This window comes from Lampetra fluviatilis, chromosome 29 (genome assembly GCF_964198595.1).
Source record: "Lampetra fluviatilis chromosome 29, kcLamFluv1.1, whole genome shotgun sequence".
In the NCBI taxonomy this organism is placed as follows: domain Eukaryota; kingdom Metazoa; phylum Chordata; class Hyperoartia; order Petromyzontiformes; family Petromyzontidae; genus Lampetra; species Lampetra fluviatilis.
Window position 1 is genome coordinate 2,716,075 of NC_136303.1, and position 22,062 is coordinate 2,738,136.

The following is a 22,062-nucleotide window of genomic DNA, read 5'->3' on the forward strand; positions in this document are numbered from 1 at the left end:
CTCACCATCATAGCCTTTTGGAACAGTTTAGTCTTTTTTGGGGTGGAGGGTGAATCGAATTTACACGAAAACCACTGCACGTCGAAAACCAAGCCCATACTTTATTTTTGGCAGTTGGCACCGGCAACATTGGGCTCATTAAAACCTGCCGCGACATTCACGTGGGTCAAAGCCTTCACGGCGTACACCTCAGCGGTGCGCTCCTTTTGGCTTGGCAGTGCCCTCGCCCTGGAGCCACGATGAGAACCCTCGCCCTCCTCACCCGCCTCACCCTCGCCCGTGTGCCGCTCCCCCCTCCGCTTCCGGGACAGGCGATGACGGCGACTCAGGCATCCTCCGGGCCGCCGGCGGGATGGGCACGGGCGCCATCATCGGCATCGTCATTGTCATCTTCCTCATCTTGCTCGTGGCCATCGATGTCACCTGCTACTTCCTGAAGAAGTGCGGCCTCCTCATGTGCATCACGGTCAGCTTGTGCGGCAAGGCTGGGCCTTCTGGGAAGGGGGCAGCCGACCCGGAGCAGGGCAAGGCTTCCTACTCGTGAGTATACGTCTCTGTGGCTGTGTTTGTCTGTATATATTTGGGGGGAGTGGTGGTGCAGCGGCTAGCGCGCCGCGCGAGGAACTCGGCGACACGGGTTCGATTCTTGCTCACGGTCAACACCAGTGACGAATATCTGAACCGGTCCTGGGCCTCCCCTAGGTCAACTCGGCCTCAAATTAGTACCTGGTGCGGTGTGTAAACATCACCACTGGGGAGACAAAGGCGGCTGGGCGTGGTGCTGGCCACCCACCCCCTCGTGTGTCCGTCCTTCAAAGGTGCTCACTAACAGCACTTGTCCCAACAGTCTGTGAAGGCTATACGGGGGATCTTTGTCTTTGGTTGTGTGTAAATGGGCAAAAATGGGCAGCAGTGGGTAATGTATAGCGCAGCACTGCGCTGCAAACTACCACCCATCCGTAGGTCAAATCACCTTGAAGCGAGTACTTGGCATGGTGTGTGAACATCACCATGGGAGAGGCAAAGACGACCGGGCGTGGTGCAGACCACGCCAGCTGCCCACTGAATATAATTGTCTTCGTATAGATGGACAGAGGCCGGACTGAAAATGTAAATATCGACAGACGTTCGCCGCTCCAACACGGCCATCGCGTGCGTGCGGCGCGTCCGGTCGTAACGGTTTGTTTTTCCTCTCCGCCGCTCGCGGTCCGTTCGCCGGCGCCACTGAGACGCCGTCGCTCGTTGCCGTTTGTCCGAGGCAGGAAGGAGGAATCGAAGGAGCCCATCGTGGAGGTGAAGACGGAGGAGGAGGCGACGGCCAACCACGAGGATGGCGGCCCGGCGAGCGAGCCCACCGAGACCACGCCGCTGACGCAGCCCGAGTACGTCGCTGTCGGTCGCGTCGTTGTAAACCGCAACCGTCACCGCTCGCTGCCTCTGCTGTCTCTGTCCTTGCGCTGTAACACTGTTCGGCTCCGGCTTGGCTCCGGCTTGGCTCGGGCTCAAGCGAGCAAACCCAAAAGCCGTGCTCAACTTGAGCCGCCTCTGAAAATGCTCCCGAGTCATGCTCGGGACGTACGTATGTTTGTACGTATGTGTGTTGAACTTCTTTCGCGCCGTACGTAGTCAACAGTGCTAATCGGAGGTGCGGGGTGGGGGGGGAGAAAGACAACAAACTGATGTCAAATAAAAGATTTCCCGTGAGGCTGAGGGCCTGAGCCAAAGGCAACTGAGCTGCACGAGCTTGAGCCAAGCCAGAGCCACAACTAAAGCTCACGGTGTTGAGGTTCACAACGTCCAGGAGGAGCGACTGGTGCCTTGTAGGTCACGCCGCTGAGTCGTTTGTTGTCCTTCCCCCGCATCTCCAATTAGCACGGTTGACTACGTGCGTTGCGAAAAAAGTTCTGCATACAGACGCCGCTGAGAAATCTGGGTTAGGATCTGGGTCTCAACCGCATGTGGCTATTAACGCAGGCTCTCGTCGTAGAGGGGGTTTGAAGGTGTGAGTCTGGCCACTTAATTTGACCGAAATCAATGTACGAGACGTCTGATTGACTTGGGCCAAATTATCTCTTGCAGGAAAATGTAAGGTGTACCCCCTTAGTGTAGGTAAATAAGTGTTCTGTTAGAAAGACGACGATTGGTGTCGATGAACACATCGACGCGGTTGACTTCACAAAGTAGTTCCGGTGGCATCTCGCGTGCCCTGCTGACACAAGGTGATGCACCGCTAGCTGCAGAGATCCGAATTGAAATGTTCTTCACCCCTATGGCACGATGCCAATAACACATTTGGAATAAAAAAAAATGGGGGGGGGGGTGGTGAGGGGAATTTTTTGTTTGTTAAAGGATCTAACTGTTTGAATAAAATACAGCAGTTAGAGCTCATCCCACGTTGTCGGCCCTTCCACCTTGGAACGCCATACCCCATCCACGTGCTGATCCTTTACCGACATTTAAGCGCCTTCTCAAAAAAACAATCTTTTTAGTTGACTTTTACTGAGCGTACCTCTGAGGTGGGCTCGTCCGTGCCTCAGGGTCGCTGCCTTCGGGCAAGTGGAAATTGTGCTCGTTACAAATTAGCATCGTAGTTATTAATACTGCCATCGACTTATTGTTATATGGAGCTGGAATCTTGAACACGGCTATCACGTTCACTTAAATAACCTTCGAACCAAGCCGGGTTTTTTTGGACCAAGAGATTTGTTTATGATCCCTGGCAATTAATGGCTAACGTCATTATGCATTTAATACGATAAAGTATATGACGGTGAGGTGTTTTTTTATGCAAAAACATAAAATGTAACAATTAAATCACCAAGCTTAGCGGCACTATTAAACCAAGCAAAACACTCGGCTGTAGAAACTATTTTTTTTTTATTTAAATGTCACCACCGTCTTCTAGCGCATGTTGCCAGATGGGAAACGTGTTTTTTTTTTATCGTGTGTTGACAATTCCACACTGGAAATTTTTCTTCACATTGGCGACAGAACGGGGTGCGCAAAGTGCACTTAAAGTGACATTTTACGGAAACCAATTTGGATGTAGCTCTGAGAGCAATTAGACCACAGATATGTCTGTACGGTGTGGTGCGTGTGTGTGGAGCTAACGGCACTTGCCCCAACAATCTGTTAAGGCTATATCAGGGAAGCGCACGCAAAACATTCAATATGAAATCATTCTCTTATGAAGCCAATGTCACACTTCATATTATGCTGAGTGTCCGGAAATTTGTCTCATGAAGGCTAATTGCATTTTATCTTTTTATTTTGCCATGTGTCAGTTCGTTATCACCACCATCACCATCGTCACACAATCGCGACACCTGCAGATGTCATTCCTGGAAACTGTTGATGTGCTCTTTAACAAACAAAACCAAATACTTTCTCCCAAAAGAAAGGGTTACTTGTTTTAACCAAATCTGTGATGTCCTTTAAAAAAAAGTCAACGAAGCTGTTGCAAATAATTACTTTTTAAAGACAAGTGAATGTGTGGTTTTCTCTCTCGCTCTCTCGCTAACATAGCATTTTCTCAGATCATGCTCTTACCAAATTAAATTAAATTGCCCACATAATTTAGTTTGTTTTGCTTGCGTTTAATGTCCCATTGCATATGGCACCGATGTTCCACACGCCTGCACACTGTGTTTAATGTCATAATGTCCTCGTTACGTTGAACCTCCACCCCTAAACCCTTGGTTATATCTGGATTTCTCTTCACTTAAGTGCAACTGTTTCCTCGTGGCTGATGTGATCGTCATGCCATTCACACGACAATCAAAAAGAAAAATGCGTTTAGGATTCTAGATTTGAAGCTTTCGTGACTGCAATGATTCATATTCTTAGGTTTTTTTCGGTAAAGTCACGTAGGTAAAACATTAAAATTAATGAAAGTAAAATAAAACAAAATAAAAATAAAAATCACGACGTTTCGGAGGCAACACAAGTCTTGATGCAGCTAATTCGGCTGTGACGGTCCCACCTGATGACGGAGACTTGTGTTGCCTCCGAAACGTCGTGATTTTTATTTTTATTTTGTTTTATTTTACTTTCATTAATTTTAATGTTTTACCTACGTGACTTTACCGAAAAAACCTAAGAATATGCGTTTAGGATTTCAAACAAATGTTAACATTTAACAAGTAAATAGCCAATCCGTGCGCCATGCTAACTTTCTCATAATGCTCATGGGTATAATGATGCGGGCTGCTGTGAACTACAAACGTAGGTAAAAAAATCAAATCAAATAAATGAAAACAACTACATTTTTAGTTAATAAAATAAATGAAAAAACTAAATTTTTAGTTGTTTTAATTTATTTAATTTAATTTTTTACCTACGTGATTTTACCGAAAAAAGAATGAATCCTTGCAGTCACGAAAGCTTCAAATCTAGAACTACAAACGTCTTCAGCTGCACAGATATTTGATGAGGAGGTGGACACCGGCTTCACAGCTTCAAAAGCTTTGTGGAAAACAAAACAAATGTGTTTAATTGGGCTAAATTGCAGTGATGCAGTCGGACGTTGACATATCTCATGGTGATTTGCATCTAATTTACCTTTCAATGATACGATAACAAGGGCAACTAATACGGCGCGCAGATTATAAGCGCTGAAACGTTAGTTCACGTTCGCGAGGGCTCATTTATTTTCGCATTAAATAGATAGGGGAAAATTAAAACACATTTGTTACGTGAGATATATATATAGTGTTCTAAATAAATGTGCACTGTGTGTTAGCTGACTCCTGTGCCCATTGTTACGTTTTAAATATATCGTGCAGACAACAGGATCTGCATGCGCACTTTGTTAGTGTTCGTGAGTTGTTTGCATTTGGCAAAATCATCGCACATTTGTTATTTTCCGTGGTTAAACACGGCACGTCTTAGTCCAGAGTGAAAAATGCGTTCTTTACTTTTTAATGAAAATAACACGAATTATATTCTTTACAACTTTTCATTTTTACGCGGTTTAATGATTCGGAGTAGTTTCAGATGAGTTAAATGCCCTTGAAAATAACAACACAGTGAAACATGTTGTGTATCACATGCAGTAATGCCAAGTTTTTAATATGTTATGCATGCTCATCCTATTGAATTCTAAAAAAGTTTAGTCGTGCGTAGTTGTTAAATGGTAATGAAATCGTAATGTCAGAAAATAAACACAGTAGACACTTTCAGAATGCAACGGCCTTAAAAATCAATAAGGGCTGCAGTTTAATAGACAAGATAGATTAAAAATACCACAATAGACTCGGCAAAACCGAACGGACAAAGCAAAACCACCAGCAATTGAAATTTTTATGCGCACATAATAATGATATTACATCATGCTGTAACCAGTGGCGCGTACAAGCAATAACCCTTCATTTCAACCAGGTCAATATCCACCAGGACAGAACTTTCTCTTGTAAGTTGAAGGAAACGTTCGCGTTTGTAATTTGCGCTGTTGTGAAAACGACAAGCGATATATGCCAATGGCAATGTGGTCTTTATCATCTTCTTGGTTCTTTCGGTAAAGTCACGTAGAATGGAAATAATAAAATAATAAAAATAAAATAAAATAATTCTCAGTCTGAATGACTCTGTCTTCTCGACAGACCTGTTCTTCACCTGAGGACGGCTGCTTGCGTTGTGGCCGAAACGTCGTGAGAATTATTTTATTATGCTTTATTTTTATTATTTTAATATTTCCATTCTACGTGACTTTACCGAAAGAACCAAGAAGATGAATCCCTGTAGTCACGAAAGCATTAAATCGAAATTTATGGTCTTTATCATCCACGTCTTTTTTTAGACGGCATGCTTTTGGTAATTCCCTACGAGTGTTGCTCGGGATTGAACCCGGAGCGTCACGTGGAGAGTGGATCGCTAAAAGTCGCTGGAGCAGCAAACGTCGGAGCGCCCGAAGGCACTGGCGACTTTCAGAGTTCTTGACTCAGGGTTGTGTAGATAGTGATTCAGATGTATGGCTGAAAACAGCCGATTAATTAATTAAGAAATGTTCCACTATCACTGTCGCATCTAATTAAATGTCAAATTAAGTGAATTCATTGCACTGGGTCCACAAAAAGATTGATTTATAATTGTGGAATTTTAATAATTCAGCGATAAATTTTAGGCTAATGCTTTATGAGCTTGTTTATAGTTTGCTTTGGCTATATTTCACGATTTATTTCCTAGACAATGAAAGAAAAAGCAGCTCGTGGTGCTGCGCTGGAACATTTCGTTTCAACACTGTGCAGTGCATGCCATTAATCACTTGTCAGAAACCATATTACATTTGTGTTGTACATTCATTTTTTGTGTATTCATGGTCTTTTTTATTTGGTGTATCACTGTGTTCAAGTGTATATGTGGGCTTCGCGACAAATTGTTGTGCTTTTGTGACGTAAAATGTCTGTCCTTCTGGTTTTACACATCTGTCGGCTGTTTTTCGTCAAAAATATTTCACGTGATTTCCATCCACCGTGTGTCTGAACAACCCTTCATTCAAGTGCCCGTTCTGAACCCACACACCATGATCGGGTCCGAGAGCGCGTGCAAACCGGCACTCCTCCTTCCTCGTGTGCCCACGTGCGCAATGTGTACACGTATCTCTCTTTCTCCTCCTTCCACCTCCTCCTCTCTTCCTGCTGCCCGCTCGTTCCGGCGGACGCCTTCGTTCGCTGCGACCAAACAAATGGCGCAGGCGCAACGCGGACACCGCGGTGACAGTGATCGCAGACCCCATCCCTTCCGGTAACGCCGGCACCGCCACCACCACCACCAACTCCGAGGCGTACGTCACTGCGGGCAGCAGCCCCGCCAGCGAGATCGCTCCCACGGCATCGGCCGAGAAGGTCTCCACCGCCTCCGCCGCCTCGCTGGCGAAGATCAAAACCAACGCCCCGGCGAGCCCGACCGTCGCCGCGGCGACCGCGGCGGCCTCGTCCTCCGAACCAAAACCGGGCGACCCGTCGTCCGTCAAGACGAGCGCGGCGTCGCCCGGTGGCAAGAACGCCGCCGCCACAGCCGCCGTCACGTCTCCCACGACGGGCGCCGCTCCGGAGCAGGAGAAGCCGAAGGGTCATCCCCGAGCGCCGAGCTCCGGCTCTCCCGTTGTCACGGCGGCGACGCCGAGTCCAAAGTCCCCGCTCGGCTCCGCGGCCGCCCGGGGCCGCTCTGGCCGGCGCGGCAAGCCCGACGGCGGCGGTGGCGGCAGCGGCGGCAGGGGGAGCGACTCCTGCGCAAGCCGCTCCGTCGTCGGAAAAGAAAGCAGACACGCCGAAGAAAGACGGCGCAGCCACGACCGCCCCTCCTGCTGCGTCCCCCGTCGTGAATCACAGCGCCGGTGGCACCAATGCCGTGGCCAGCCCCGTGAAGCCTCCCGTGGCCGCAGCGGCCGCCGCTGCAGCTGCTGCCGCCGGTCAAGCGCCGAAGCCGGAGAAGCCGGCGGAGGCGAACGCAGGACCGAAAAAGGACGTCAAGGCCCAGGAGCCATCGGGCGGAAAATCTTCGGCGGCGGGGGCCGGAGGCGGCGGCGACAGGGACGGGCCGGTGGACGGACTCGGGGAACTCGACTTGGCTAGAGACGTTTTCGCGGCGCTCGCGGCAGCTGGGGAAACGTACGCCAGCGCTCGATTTCCTGCTTCGTGTCCGTGCCGTGCTTTCGTGTCCGTGCCGTTGTCTCCGCTCTCCGTGTCGTGATGTGGCTGTCGTGCCGTTTTGATTTCACTTTGTGTTGCGTGTGGTCGATGGAGGTGCTTGGAACCTCCGTGTCCGGTCGTGCGGCGACGCCGTTATTTTATTTTCTTGATTTATTTTTTGTCGATTTATTTCTTTGATTTATTTCTGTTGATTCGTGAGCTTTGCTCGTTGTTGTAGATCACCATGGGCCCCAATGACGTTCGGTCGATCGTCGAACGCCGCTCACGTAGTGAAGTTGTTGTTTTTTTCTTCGTGCGGTTTGATTTTCTGAGCATGATCTTCTTTTCTCTCTTCTGCACAGAGTTTGTGAGTTTATTAGTACGTGGAAAACAAATGAGGATTGAAAGCCAGACCTAAACCAAATGAGAAAGATTAAGTTTTCGTGCGTGAAAAATGTGCCTTTTGTCATCACCATCATCATCATCACCATCACAATGCTGTTTTCCATATTTTAAAGCATGTGCATGCTCATTTGTAGCTCCTTTTTACATTAATTTTATTACATACAGTCATTTATATACGGTTTACTACTCTCGTCAGGCCTTTCACACGAACTAGACAGAGTGCCGCATTAAACTGAAGGGTTGCACTTTGTAATGGAGCAAACACACGAGTAATGCACATTAGGGTTTCAATTGCCATTGCTCGCAAACAAACACGCCCTTGCGATTGCAAACAAATGTTAACTCGTGGTTGTCGCGTGTGGTCATTGTCATTGTTCTTCTTGTCGTGGAATTTCTGCGATGAATGCAGGAAATCTCCGGCAAAGGAGGAGCCGTCTGAAACCGTGACGGCGCCCCCGGCACCCGAAGTAAAAGCCGACGACGTGGAGCTCAAGACGGTCCCCAACGAGGCCACCCAGCCCGTGGCCAACCAGAACGAGAGCAAGGCATGATGGGATTTCCACTGCCGCCACCACTCCGTCAAACTCCTCCCGTCATCCCGCGCCCCCCCTCCACTCCCATCCCCGTCCACTTAGTCGCCTCGCTCCTAACCGCCCCCCCCGCCCCACCCCGAAGCAAATTTCCTGACCCAAAACGATTTTTGGTTAATTTCAAAGGCGTTCTGTGTTGTGCACGCAATTTGTGAGATTCATCATCACCTAACCCACCCATCCTTCCTTGCGCAACAAAAAAAACTCCTAGGTATCCCAAACATTTCCCCACAATTCTGTACTGCAAGGAGTCCATAGTAGCTCCAAATTACAAAATCCAGCGGCATGATGGGAGCTGGCTCACTTTTAGCCTGTGGTTACGTGACAACATTTTTTCTTATTTTTTTACGATTAAAGTCGTTTTAGCAAATTTTTTCGGGAAGTAATTTTTTTTCAGTATAACACCTGAAGTTGTTAGTCATCTCACTGTACAAAATAATATTCCAATTGCGTTTATGAGATAACAGCGTAAAAAAATACCATTTTAATGATAACACATTCCATGGTCATTATAATTATTTTTTCGTATGCGAAATGATAATTTACTTCCCAAGATTCGTTTTGAGTGTAATTATTGGCATGTTCTCGAGCTGTCATTTTAAAACAAAAAATACGAGCAGTGTAGCCGTAATTTTCATGGAAATGTTGATGTCTTAAACATTCATTCAGACTGCTTTACGTGGAATTTCATTTTAACAAGATGTCAATGCTATTTAGTGGATTTTACATTTATTTCTAACAAGAAAATCCAAAGTAAAAAAAAACAACCATTTCACATTAAAAGTTACTTAGAGAATAGTTAGTACGGCATACTTTTAAGACGTCAATATATTCTTTTTTACAAAAACATTCCAGTGTGAGAATTGCTACTATCAGTTCCAAATCGGGCTTGTGAGTGAGAAAAACAAAGCCGGTTATTCCGTTCTTAATTGTTTTTAAGAGGAGGTCGCCACCCCCATCTTCGACACATTTTTTTAGCCAATAGTTGCTTACAAAAAAAAACTAAAACAAAAAAATAAATGTTAAAAAGATTCCACTTAAAAACTGGCATATTTTTGAGGGTTTTTGATAAGAGCAACAGCGACGGTAGTCGCGTTTTTAAATGTTGCATTTGTATTTTATATATTGTTTTTTGCGTTCATTTCCAACCCAGGCTTACAACTCGAAACAGTGCCATCTCTCAATGATTGCGCGTACATGTCTGCGTACAGAGTATGTACTTATAATTAGAAACATGCAAACACACAGACACACACACACGTACCCTGACCTAAAAAAACGAATACATAAAGACATAAAGTCACGTATTGTGTAGCGTGTGTGCCAGCCATTGCTTTTGTTTTGATTCCCGGAGAGGAAAATCGAAAAACGAAAATATTTAAGCAAGTGTTGACGTGCTTTTGTACTTATATGTACAAAAACATTTTCATCATCTTGTTTTTTTTTGTTTTTACAATTTATGGTAGCTTCGAATGTTCTTCTTTCTTAATTTTTATTTTTTAATACAAAAGTACTTTCTATTTCTAAAAGGATAATTTCATACTGCATGGCCTGAAGTTTTTTTTGTTTAGCAACGTGCGTGTACGTGCCAGGATTTTGTAAGGTTTGCGTTATTCAAACAAATGTTTATTTCACAGTGTTTTTGTCTATATGTATATTTTAAGACATACATACGGCGTTGCTTGAGGTCTGGTGCCTGTTTTACTTTTTAATCCAACATATATTCCAATTAAACAATCGGAATGCACGTAATGATGCAATATTTATGAGTGATTTATAAAAAATGTTCTCGTTATGAATCAAAACAACAAAGCCATCATTATTAGCAGAGTGCTATCACTGCCCAATTTTTCAGTCGCATGGCAATAGTGCTTGATTGTATAATCCCGCTAAATTTGTTTGGGAAGGTTTGAAATCGGGAAGGAAAAAATAAAATCAATTATTCAAACGCCTATCTAAATTACAACTGAAAATTGTATAAAACTGCAAATCTCCTTAGTGCAACAGACCTTAAGTAGCTTCCATTGGCTGGGAAAAAAAACAAACGTTGTATTATTGTGAAATGTGTGTGCGCGCGCGTGCTGTATGCTTGAAAGTATGCTGAGGTTTAGAATGCAGGCTAGTGGTATAGAGCCTTACCCTTGCGTAGTGTTAGCTCATAGATTATCCAAGGATCGCAATGTCGGGTTGTTAACTTAATATCAAGGATACATACAAGACTCGTAGAAATAAGACGCACTTCATTGTGTCAAAAATAATAACAGAGTACATTTGGAATTCATAGTGCAGGACTGTCACATGTATGTATGTATATTGAACTTATTTCGCACCGGAAGTAGCCAAACGTGCTAATCTGAGGTGCGGGGGAAGGATAACAAGGTTAACACAAAAAGCAGTTTTAAAGAAATTAGTTTTCAATCTGGAATTAAAAGTGCATAGCTCCAGTGGCTTCCTAATAGCGAAAGGAAGAGCGTTCCAGACGGCCGCAGAAGTGTGTCCAAAAGCGCGCAATGCGTTGACCGTCCTAATTCGATGGCTAGCTAAGAGCCGCTGCGAGGATGACTGGAGTTTACATGATGGTCACAAAGGTTGGTGCTGTTTCACAGACATAGTCTGCAGTAGCTTCGCGGTGGTGGGAGGTGGGGGGGGGGGCAGTGTTTGCTGCGTGTTAATCCCAATTGAGTCATTTGCAAAAATGTGGATCATAGGCGTCGTCAAAAAATGACGTCCAAACGATGCCACGGGATATTTAACGTCCACTATTGAATCAGATGGCAGCATAATGTCACGGTTAATAGACCTGCAGATATAACCAGGGGACTGCCTTCTGAATTTGAACCACAAACATCTGCAACAAGCGGAAGGCAACACACTACCGCTCGGCCAAGTCCACCACGCCTTGCTGTCCCAAGAGTATACATGTTATATTGTGCCACATTTTATTACGTATATTTCTCAAATGCGGGTTGTATTCCATGACCTTGGAATGGCCTTTGCTTGAGATTCAGATTCAAATGTGGATTGGTTTAATGAGTGAGAAACTGCAGTACCCATTTTAATATATTCACATATCCACATGTGGCAGACCCTGGACAGTTGAATCTGACATGTCTAAGTGTGAAAATGCTGGTTAATTGTCCTCGCAACCAACCAGTGGTTATTAATCTATTACAGAAAATGAGTAAATCGGTGTAACTTATTTAAACATTTATGTGTTGTATATTGCTTACCTCCCACGTGATTAGAACCGGCTTAACAATATAATTGGACTTAATACTTAGCTAAAAGTAGAACGAATGGCAAATGTAAATGTTGTGGATTTACTCTCCAACACACCGGTGAGCTGAAGTAGTAACTAATTGGGCGCTTTGTGTACGTGACAAATCCATTACTAATTGGCTGTATCGGGTGTGGGAAGATTTCGACGCATTTATACTTTCGCGATCCAACCCAAGAACCTTAATGATGAATAATATTGGTCGCGAAAGCCTTGCCACGTGTTAAACTGATGGCAGTTATTTTAACATACCTCTCACCACGCTCGTTGGTGCAGGGGTTGGGGGCAGCGACCGGTCCAGGTAGAACTCGCCACCGAAGTTGGCCGTGGCTGGAAATCGAACTTCGGTTTGCTGAGTTTATTGTGCAGCGAAACGACCACTCCACCTACCGGTTGCTAAGCCATAGAAAATAACACAGGTGCCATGTGCGAATTCATTCTACCCCCCCCCACCCCCTCAAGGCAGTCCGGTATACTATCCTTGATTTTTAAGTGCAAGTGAAGGTTTTGTAATATTAATAATTGCAAAAGGTGTTGCGAAAGTAAGTAGTTTACGTTTTCTCTCTCTTATTATTATTTTTAAACATACGGTAGTTTAGCAATCTAATCCCTGTGTAATTAGTTCACGTGTGCCGGTGACGTCGCTCGATACTGGGTTAAGGTGTCCGTGTTACGACCAAGTTCTGCGTTTTGCTGGCTTTGTCGTTTTACATCTAGGGGGTTTGGAGGAGGAGGAGGCGAGACAAATTAAAACCAGACACGATCTGCATTCAAATGCAGAATAAACCAGTTACGCTGACCTGTGTATTATAGACGAGTGTGCATATTGTAACTTTGAGTAACGCCCAACTGCCGGCACGGACCCGATCTCATTGTTTGCAAGAACAACAACAATGCCACGTGTTGCTTTTTTCTCTTAGCGAGCGCAACACATTCGTAAATGCGGTGAGGATGATCTTGCCAGACAGTGGGCTCCCGACTCGTTCACTTCTCGCCGATAGAGCCGAGGCCGCCGGATGATGTTAATATAAATGTGTTTGTTTCTGCGTGCATCAGTAATGATAGAAGTAATAAAACACACCGCGTAATTTGAATGCGTTGTCATTTGAACGCCGTCGATGTTCGCCTGGACGTTTATAAACAAACAAACAAAATCGTCGCCCCCGGTCGCCACGTTCATGCGCCGTCCGCTTGGCTCACACTCGCAGGGAATTGTTTTTTTTGCTGGAAAAGCTTGGCTCAAAACACCTTTGACGCCATAGAGCGCTGTTCTTCATTGCAAGGCCTGGCAGGCCACTGGCGGTCCCTGATTTGCTGCCATCGACACAAAACACAAACGGTGACAACACCCCCCATCATCATCGTGCCACTGTCAAACCCAACAGTGGTTTAAAAATGTGTGGCGGCTCTCACACTACTGATGATGCCTTATCGGCGAAAGTGACCCCGCCCCCCACCCCCTCTGAGAATCAGTGAACAACACTGCCCTAGACATTATCCCCATTTCCATTAATTTACAAGCACCGTCTTGCAATCTGAAGAATGAATACTGTGCGGATGTGTGTTTTTGGCAATTGCCCGTGCCTACGACCGTGTGCGGAGAGAATGGGCGAAGGCATCGTTCACGGCAGTTTTTAAAGCGGAAAACAATCCGGTCTCCTGTGTGTGGTTAAAAAAAAAAAACCTTCAACCTTTTCACCCTTCTACTCTCATTTTTTTATTTCGGCTCTGAAAGGGCAGCGTCGGTGTCCAAGACGCTGCCTTCCAAGGAAGGCAGGCTGCTTTGCTCGAAAACCCACTGGCGCATTTGGTTCGCTGAAAAAGTAAAACATTTTTGTCAAAGGGTGGACGATTCTTTTTATCCGTCGGATGGAAACACTCAACCATCGTGGAGGTTTTTTTGAGTTGGATCGCGATTTACGCGACCTAACCCCCCAAAAAAACCTCTACCATGGATGATATCGGTCTCGAAAGCCTACGTGTTTAACGGAAACACTCAAATTGGGACAGTTAATGTGAAAGCGCTTGGGAAAAGGATCGCGAATTCTGTTCTTCGTTGTCGTGTCGGCGTGACGTAGCTGGCAATTGCCTAAAAACTGAATTAGAATTAAATACAAATGTAAGAAGGCGCCTGGCTGTCTCTGAAACCACAGCGCTGTGTCATTGAGGTCACCGCTTATTTTGGACTCAGAGCAAACAGGCTGCGTGGAGCTAACGAGCCAGACGGCGCTGTCAAAACAGGGCTGTGTTTGTCAAAGTTAATGGCATATAGAGTAGCGTATTTGTATTCGGTAATGAAACAAACATATCTTAGCTTGTGCGATTTCAAAAAAAGGGATGAACCTTCCTCCACTTACCGCTTACTCACCACGTGTCGTGTACCTGCCCAGGGTGGCGTGCAGTTAGTAATGCTGTGATGCTGATGGCAGTAAGACAATGGGCACAAATATTACTTCATTTTACTTGTAAGATGAGCAACAGCAGTAGCACACTGATTGTCAATTGATATGCCTATGCGCTTGTTGCAAAGACAGGGTTTGTTAAGATCGTGGTTCCTGTTCCTTCTAATCTGCCTTTTTTTCCTGGGTTCAAATATTCGTCTTGTGGTTTCATATTTTGAGGGGGGCGGGGGGGGGGTTGGGGATACCGTAAATACCAAGGGGAAGTGAAAACGATGTTCAGAAAATGGAGAGGCTTGCCCCATGAACGCGTTCTGTAAAAAAAAAATTAGAAAAATAACAAAGCTGCAGCCGTCTCTGTTGTTCAGATGTCGTGTCAACAGATTGAGTTTATAGTTGTGTTTCTTCTGTGCATGTGATTTTGCCGGATGCAAACGGCCAACCTCAAAATTGTACCCATTCATCAGCTCGTCCACCATCCAAAACGCCCGCTCGCTCACTCACTCACCCACCGACCCACTCGCCCATCCACCCACAACCACCCACTCACCTACCCACTCACTCGCTCAACCACTCGTCCATTCACAACCACCCACTCACCTACCCAGCCACTCGCTCAACCACTCGTCCATTCACAACCACCCACTTACCTACCCAGCCACTCACTCAACCTCTCGTCCATTCACAAGCACCCACTCACCTACCCAGCCACTCACTCAACCACTCGTCCATTCACAAGCACCCACTCACCTACCCAGTCACTCACTCAACCACTCGTCCATTCACAACCACCCACTCACCTACCCAGCCACTCGCTCAACCACTCGTCCATTCACAACCACCCACTCACCTACCCAGCCACTCGCTCAACCACTCGTCCATTCACAACCACCCACTCACCTACCCACTCACTCAATCAAACACTCGTCCATTCACAACCACCCACTCACCTACCCACTCACTCACTCAACCACTCGTCCATTCACAACCACCCACTCACCTACCCACTCTCTCACTCAACCACTCGTCCATTCACAACCACCCACTCACCTACCCACTCACTCACTCAACCACTCGTCCATTCACAACCACCCACTCACCTACCCACTCACTCAAACACTCGTCCATTCACAACCACCCACTCACCTACCCACTCACTCACTCAACCACTCGTCCATTCACAACCACCCACTCACCTACCCACTCTCTCACTCAACCACTCGTCCATTCACAACCACCCACTCACCTACCCACTCACTCACTCAACCACTCGTTCATTCACAACCACCCACTCACCTACCCACTCACTCACTCAAACACTCGTCCATTCACAACCACCCACTCACCTACCCACTCACTCACTCAAACACTCGTCCATTCACAACCACCCACTCACCTACCCACTCACTTACTCAACCACTCGTCCATTCACAACCACCCACTCACCTACCCACTCACTCACTCAAACACTCGTCCATTCACAACCACCCACTCACCTACCCACTCACTTACTCAACCACTCGTCCATTCACAACCACCCACTCACCTACCCACTCTCTCACTCAACCACTCGTCCATTCACAACCACCCACTCACCTACCCACTCACTCAAACACTCGTCCATTCACAACCACCCACTCACCTACCCACTCACTCACTCACTCAACCACTCGTCCATTCACAACCACCCACTCACCTACCCACTTTCTCACTCAACCACTCGTCCATTCACAACCACCCACTCACCTACCCACTCACTCACTCAACCACTCACCTACCAACTCTCTCACTCAACCACTCGTCCATTCACAACCACCCACTCACCTACCCACTCACTCACTCAACCACTCGTCCATTCACAACCACCCACTCACCTACCCACTCACTCACTCAAACACTCGTCCATTCACAACCACCCACTCACCTACCCACTCACTTACTCAACCACTCGTCCATTCACAACCACCCACTCACCTACCCACTCTCTCACTCAACCACTCGTCCATTCACAACCACCCACTCACCTACCCAGCCACTCGCTCAACCACTCGTCCATTCACAAGCACCCACTCACCTACCCAGCCACTCAACCACTCGTCCATTCACAAGCACCCACTCACCTACCCAGCCACTCACTCAACCACTCGTCCATTCACAACCACCCACTCACCTACCCAGTCACTCACTCACTCAACCACTCGTCCATTCACAACCACCCACTCACCTACCCAGTCACTCACTCACTCAACCACTCGTCCATTCACAACCACCCATCACCTACCCAGTCACTCACTCAACCACCAGGCAACGCCCGCGTTGTCATCCGCACCTTGTTGCGTTCTTCTGTAAATACGTTTGAAAAATTCATTCGGGACACCAACAACTACAACAACCCCTCTTCATCGAGTGCAGTGTGTGTGTGTAGGTCACCGTTATCAAGTAGCATATATTGCCACCGTGAAGAAGAAAAACAGGTTGAAACAAAAAATAAAATAAATACGAGGAAAAAAAACTAACATGTTTGAATAAATCTGAACGCAATGAGGAATTCTGCAGCATGTTTGTTTTTATTTGTACATGCCTCTATCATGTCCGTTACCTATTAAAACCTAAAACATTTTATTTTACCAGGTAAAGCCCACTGAACTGTACGGTTATTTTTTTGTTATCATAAATGATTGCTCAACGAAGCGGCTTGTCATGTTGAAATGTATAGCAGCCAAATACTGTAAACGCATGTTGATTCCAAATGTGGAGGGAACAACTGGAGGACCCGGCTCACATGAGTGGCGAGTGATATTGATCCTGAGTGTCTCCAAGAAACCCACACGGATCATGCAGAGTGGTCTCACCTTATGACACTGCATGGAAGAAGCCTTCTCGCAGTTTAAGCTAAAAAACAAACTTTTTATTTCGCAGGTAAGGCCCACTGGGCTATACAATTATTTTTAAATAAGTGACCTGGACAGAAATGATGGCTCAACAAAGTGGTTTAAGTGGACATTTATTGAAGCCAAATGCTCAAAACGCATGTTTCTAAATGTGGAGGGAAAACCGGGATGAGGACCCAGAGAAAAATGCACACGACCACGGGGAGAACATGCAAATTTCAAATAGAAACAGGTGTCAGGGTCGGGATCGAACCCACGATATATATTCCAGGCGAGGTAGTTAACATATCACCACCGTGACACCCTAGGTTCTACTCAGCACATTCGTATTTGTACAATTCAAATACTTAATGTTATTTAAGAAATGCTTTTAGATTTAAATGCCGAGGCCCCCATCGACACGAACAACACAATACACCTCGCAAAGCGCCCTCATAACAATGTCAACGCAAAGCAATCAACTGGGCAGACGGCACAAAAAATCCGTCACAACCACACACCTGGGTGAACATCTCTGCCGCATGAATGTGGAATTTTGACCACGCACGCAAGACAACTAAGAGCGGCCTGGTCGGCCCAGCATTTGAAAGAGCATCGGATTCGATGGTTTCACGTATGATATTTTATTCACGATTAATATTGTTTTTTTCCAATTAATTTGCAGACAAACATTTACAATTGTAGTGGGTCGCAAACCCCCTTGCTATACTGTCATCTCTGAGACCAAATATGTTGGACATCGCAATGATATATTGTGTGAGCCACCAACCCCACCTGCAAAGAGCTTAAATGATTCTAGATTTGAAGCTTTCGTGACTGCAAGGATTCATATTCTTATGTTTTTTCGGTAAAGTCACGTAGGTAAAACATTAAAATTAATATTTGACAGACAACTATTACAGATTATTGATAGACAGCCAGGCTTGTTTTACCATGTTTAGTTGTTTCTTCTTTTTTCACACTATTGTTATGTAGGCCAGGTTTAGTCACAAACCGTACCTCTCCATAACAAAGGCTCACCTTCTTAAGCCTCACCTTACCATATTAATAAAAAGTGTGCCGTACTTGGCCCTTCCCCCCTCTCCAACCATTATATATATACGGAGTGGTAGCTCTTGCAATCTCTCATTTACTTGATACAGCTGTCGTGGCTGTGATGGTTCCACCTGAAGACGGAAGCTTGTGTTGCCTCCGAAAATTCGTGATTTTTATTTTATTTTACTTTTATTAATTTTAATGTTTTACCTACGTGACTTTACCGAAAAAACCTAAGAATATAGCTTAAATGATATAGGAGTAATAATAATGATGGCTTCACGATTTTATTCTGGTCCTGCGTTGGAATGTTTCGCCACTTCCATTCGCGAATCCTTTGGATGTGTGGAAGGAAACCGGAGAGACACACGGATAGAATAATCCATTGCTGTACTACGACCTACCGAACAATTCTCATCCACAATCTACAACGCAACACTTTAGAAGGCCCAGGCACTCTCCCAGTCGAGTACTGACCATGCTAAACCCCGGCTTAGCTTGTGATAACTGATGAGATAGGTGGGCGTTCAGAGTTGTTCAGTCACCAAAGGCACGTCTCTCATTCGTCCCCATACACCCGGCTCGTGTTGCACACGCTGTGTCGAAGAGAGTGAGAGAGGGGAGAAAGTGCCGACAAGAATTTCAATTAAACAAACACCTGTCGAACGTTTCACTTGTCTCCCGAGAGACTGGGGGGCTGAGCCATGGATTTCTGCTCGCCCCCAATCTTGCTGAGCGTTTGAGCCCAAGACGCAAAAAAAAAAAGTTGCAATTAACCTATGTCAGTGAGCTCGACGACTCCACCGCTCTCATCTCCACAGCCCACGTCTCCAAACAGGAGGGATGTGTGCAGTGCATAATTACATCCAATATAGAGACGAATTGAGGATAATTGCAAACATTGAAAGGCAAGTCACATGGGTGCATTTCATGTTACATTTATTTGTATAAAGGCTTGGGAAGGGGCATCCCATCTACCAGCGGATTGACAAAATACTGTAAATAATTCTAATGACACATCTATGAAGCGCAATTCATCAAGAATCTCAAAGCGCTGTACAAGACACAAGAGGCATTACTGTAATTCATGAAGCTACCAATGAGAAAAGGCTACATGATAAAATCAACGCAGAAAGGCATTTTCTGAATTAGCTAAGAGTGGAACGAGTGAAAGATTGTAAATTTTGTGGATTCAATCTTCAACACACCGGTGGGCTGAAGTAGTAACTATTTGGCGTTTTCTTTACGTGACAAATCCCTTACTGATTGGCCGTGTCGGGTGGTGGAGGGTTTCGACACATTTAAACTTACGCGATCTAACCCAAAAACCTTTATCATGAAGTTTTAAGATCTTTAAAAATGTTCCCAGACTCCGAGATCCTGACACCGTGTCTCATGGGAGAGCGCTTGGAATGTTGAATTATTAATGTTGCGATGATGAAATGCGTCATACGCGAATGCCTGTGAAAAATTATAATAAAAGCTAATTACTGACATCTCTTCAGTTTAAAGGATTATTATTAAAGAGGGTCCTGATTGACATGTTTAGACAAATCCTGTTTTCAGAAGTTCCGTTGAAGGAAATTACAGCGCATTCATCGATAAGCAACCGTTCCCTAAACACCACACACACATTACTGTCTGTCAACAACCTGCTTGCTGTACTGGCCCTGACAGACACCTCAATTGCCCTGCAGCTAGGCGTACGTGATATCCTGCATACGAATGGCCGAGTCGCCCGAGCGTCAACCTCGCCTGCAAGATGCTGCACTATTTTTTTTTGGATGTATAACCTCACGATCCCATTCGGAAATCGTCACGATTGTACCAGTGACAACCATTCATATACCTCCCTGGAGTAAAACAAAATGCGCAGCACTTTGTTGGAACTCAACAGCAGTTTGTTCCCGACCACCACTGCCCTAGAAATGTGGAATTTCCACCATCGCGTTGCGCTGTTGTGAATGGTAAACCACCGCCTATGTTTACTTTTCGCAAGCGGACCCCTCTGGAAACAATACGTACACACACACACACAATCACACCGTGATGCAAATGATTCCTAATTGGCTCCAAGCTTTAATTTACCCTCGGCAGTGGGATTGCATGCTAATTCCGTACATGCAATTGTTTTAGCAAGCGCCTTACAGCCCCAAGGCCCCTAGGGTGTTCGCGCGCAGATGATAACCACGAGTGCCACAGCCAGACTGGCTTTCCTGGTCTCGAACGCGGCCAAAATCGTCCAGTCCCAAGCTGCTATGCGTACACAATGCACGAGGAGCCCTGGCAAAGCCACGTGCCACGCCACAAACAACTCGTTGTTCTACCACGTCTGGCGATAAATTGGGGGGGGGGGGGGTACATTTACAACGAGTTTGCTGAGGTGCGCTAATTTATGGTTGAGCCAAACAAGCAGGTTTTTTTATATTTCCCCTGTTGAATCTATTCCTGATTGTTCAGTTTATGTGTATCCCGGTGATCAACAATGTTGCGCCCAAAGACTTTGTTGTTAAACACGACTTAAGAATATCATTTATGGTGATGTACGCGGTGGTTTGTTGAGCTGCATAGCATGCTTCAGGTGAATTATCTTCACTCGTGTACTCAAGTTCGTTCAACGCATTCTCTCAAATGTTTGATCTCCGCTGCTGAACCTGTGAGTACAGATGGAATTTAATTTTTAATATTTGTACATCATCTACTAGAGCTAGCAGCTCGGAGTAAAGTTATACATTATGAATAGCACTATTATATTCGGTCCAACATTGTTGAAATACTTCGGTCAAAGATAGTTTCACACATAGGCTTTCATTTGTTGCCTGATGCTAGTTGTAATTATTGGCGAAACATGGTACTCTAATTAGAAATGTTGTGGGTTTACTCTCCAACACACCGGTGTGCTGTACTAGTAACGAATTGGCATGGTTTGTTTGCGTGTCAAACCTTATTAATTGTCTGTGCCGGGTGGCGGCGGGTTTAACCCAAAAACCTCGTATGGACAAAGATGTGTTTTATTTCTGCAAAATCTATGATCAAATGTTCAATGTCGATCAGGGCCCGAATATTGTGTTCGTATGTAGTATGTATGTTGACCTTCTTTAGCACCGTACTTCACCAACCGTGCTTATAGGATGTGTGGGGGAAAGGCAACAAACTAAACGGAAAAATCTGTTATAAATAAATTAGTTTTCAAGCGGCTTCCTAATATCGGAAGGTAGAGGGATCCAGACGGCCGCAGACCGTACTCAACATTTTGTTCAAACTTTGAGTACAAAAGGTAACAATTATTACGGTTATGTGATTTGTTGAATGGCAAGAATGCTTGTAGCAAAAAGCTCCCAGATAATCAAACTTAAAACAACGTGTTTCTGCTGCAGAAACGAAGTTGTTAACTGGCTGAATCCCTCGGCGTACAGATAGAATGGAAGTCTTTCTTGTTGATCACGAGATATTGAGTGTTACATTTGATCCAGACACCTCCATAATTTAAGGATGCCACGTTTTAAAGTCGAACACTTTGGTGCGTGAACGTCGTTTTTATTTTCATTGACTTTAGAGTCCCGCATCCTGGAAAATAAGTGGCTCTTCAAGAGTCAAAAACTTTGCCACAAATCTGAAATATGTACGGTCCTAACAATATAAGGGTGGCACCCCCCCCCCGCCCCTACACGGCCGCATTGTTTCTGCTCCTCGCGATGATGCGGACATCGTGTCTGGGAGTTGAGGGGTTAGGAAGGCGAGAGCTGGTGAAGCGATGTTTTTGGTCAATTTACGAGCTGCAGGTGACGAGATGAGAGTCCATCCTCGGTGATCACGATTGCCATTGGCGATTCGACG

General features: G+C 45.5%; 1 protein-coding gene and 1 pseudogene across 1 annotated transcript in view; one reads left to right on the plus strand and one right to left on the minus strand.

Moving 5' to 3' along the window:
• Window positions 1-12,988, plus strand: part of NCAM1 (neural cell adhesion molecule 1) — a 209,225-nt gene extending 196,237 nt beyond the window's left edge. The window contains 5 exon segments of the mRNA XM_078869992.1: window positions 312-540; window positions 1,263-1,382; window positions 6,692-7,133; window positions 7,135-7,607; window positions 8,443-12,988. Coding sequence (XP_078726118.1) covers window positions 312-540; window positions 1,263-1,382; window positions 6,692-7,133; window positions 7,135-7,607; window positions 8,443-8,584 — 1,406 coding nt within the window. The 3' untranslated portion in view covers window positions 8,585-12,988.
• Window positions 12,989-20,481: 7,493 nt separating this feature from the next.
• LOC144942885 (uncharacterized) overlaps window positions 20,482-22,062 on the minus strand; it is a 36,603-nt pseudogene continuing 35,022 nt past the window's right edge.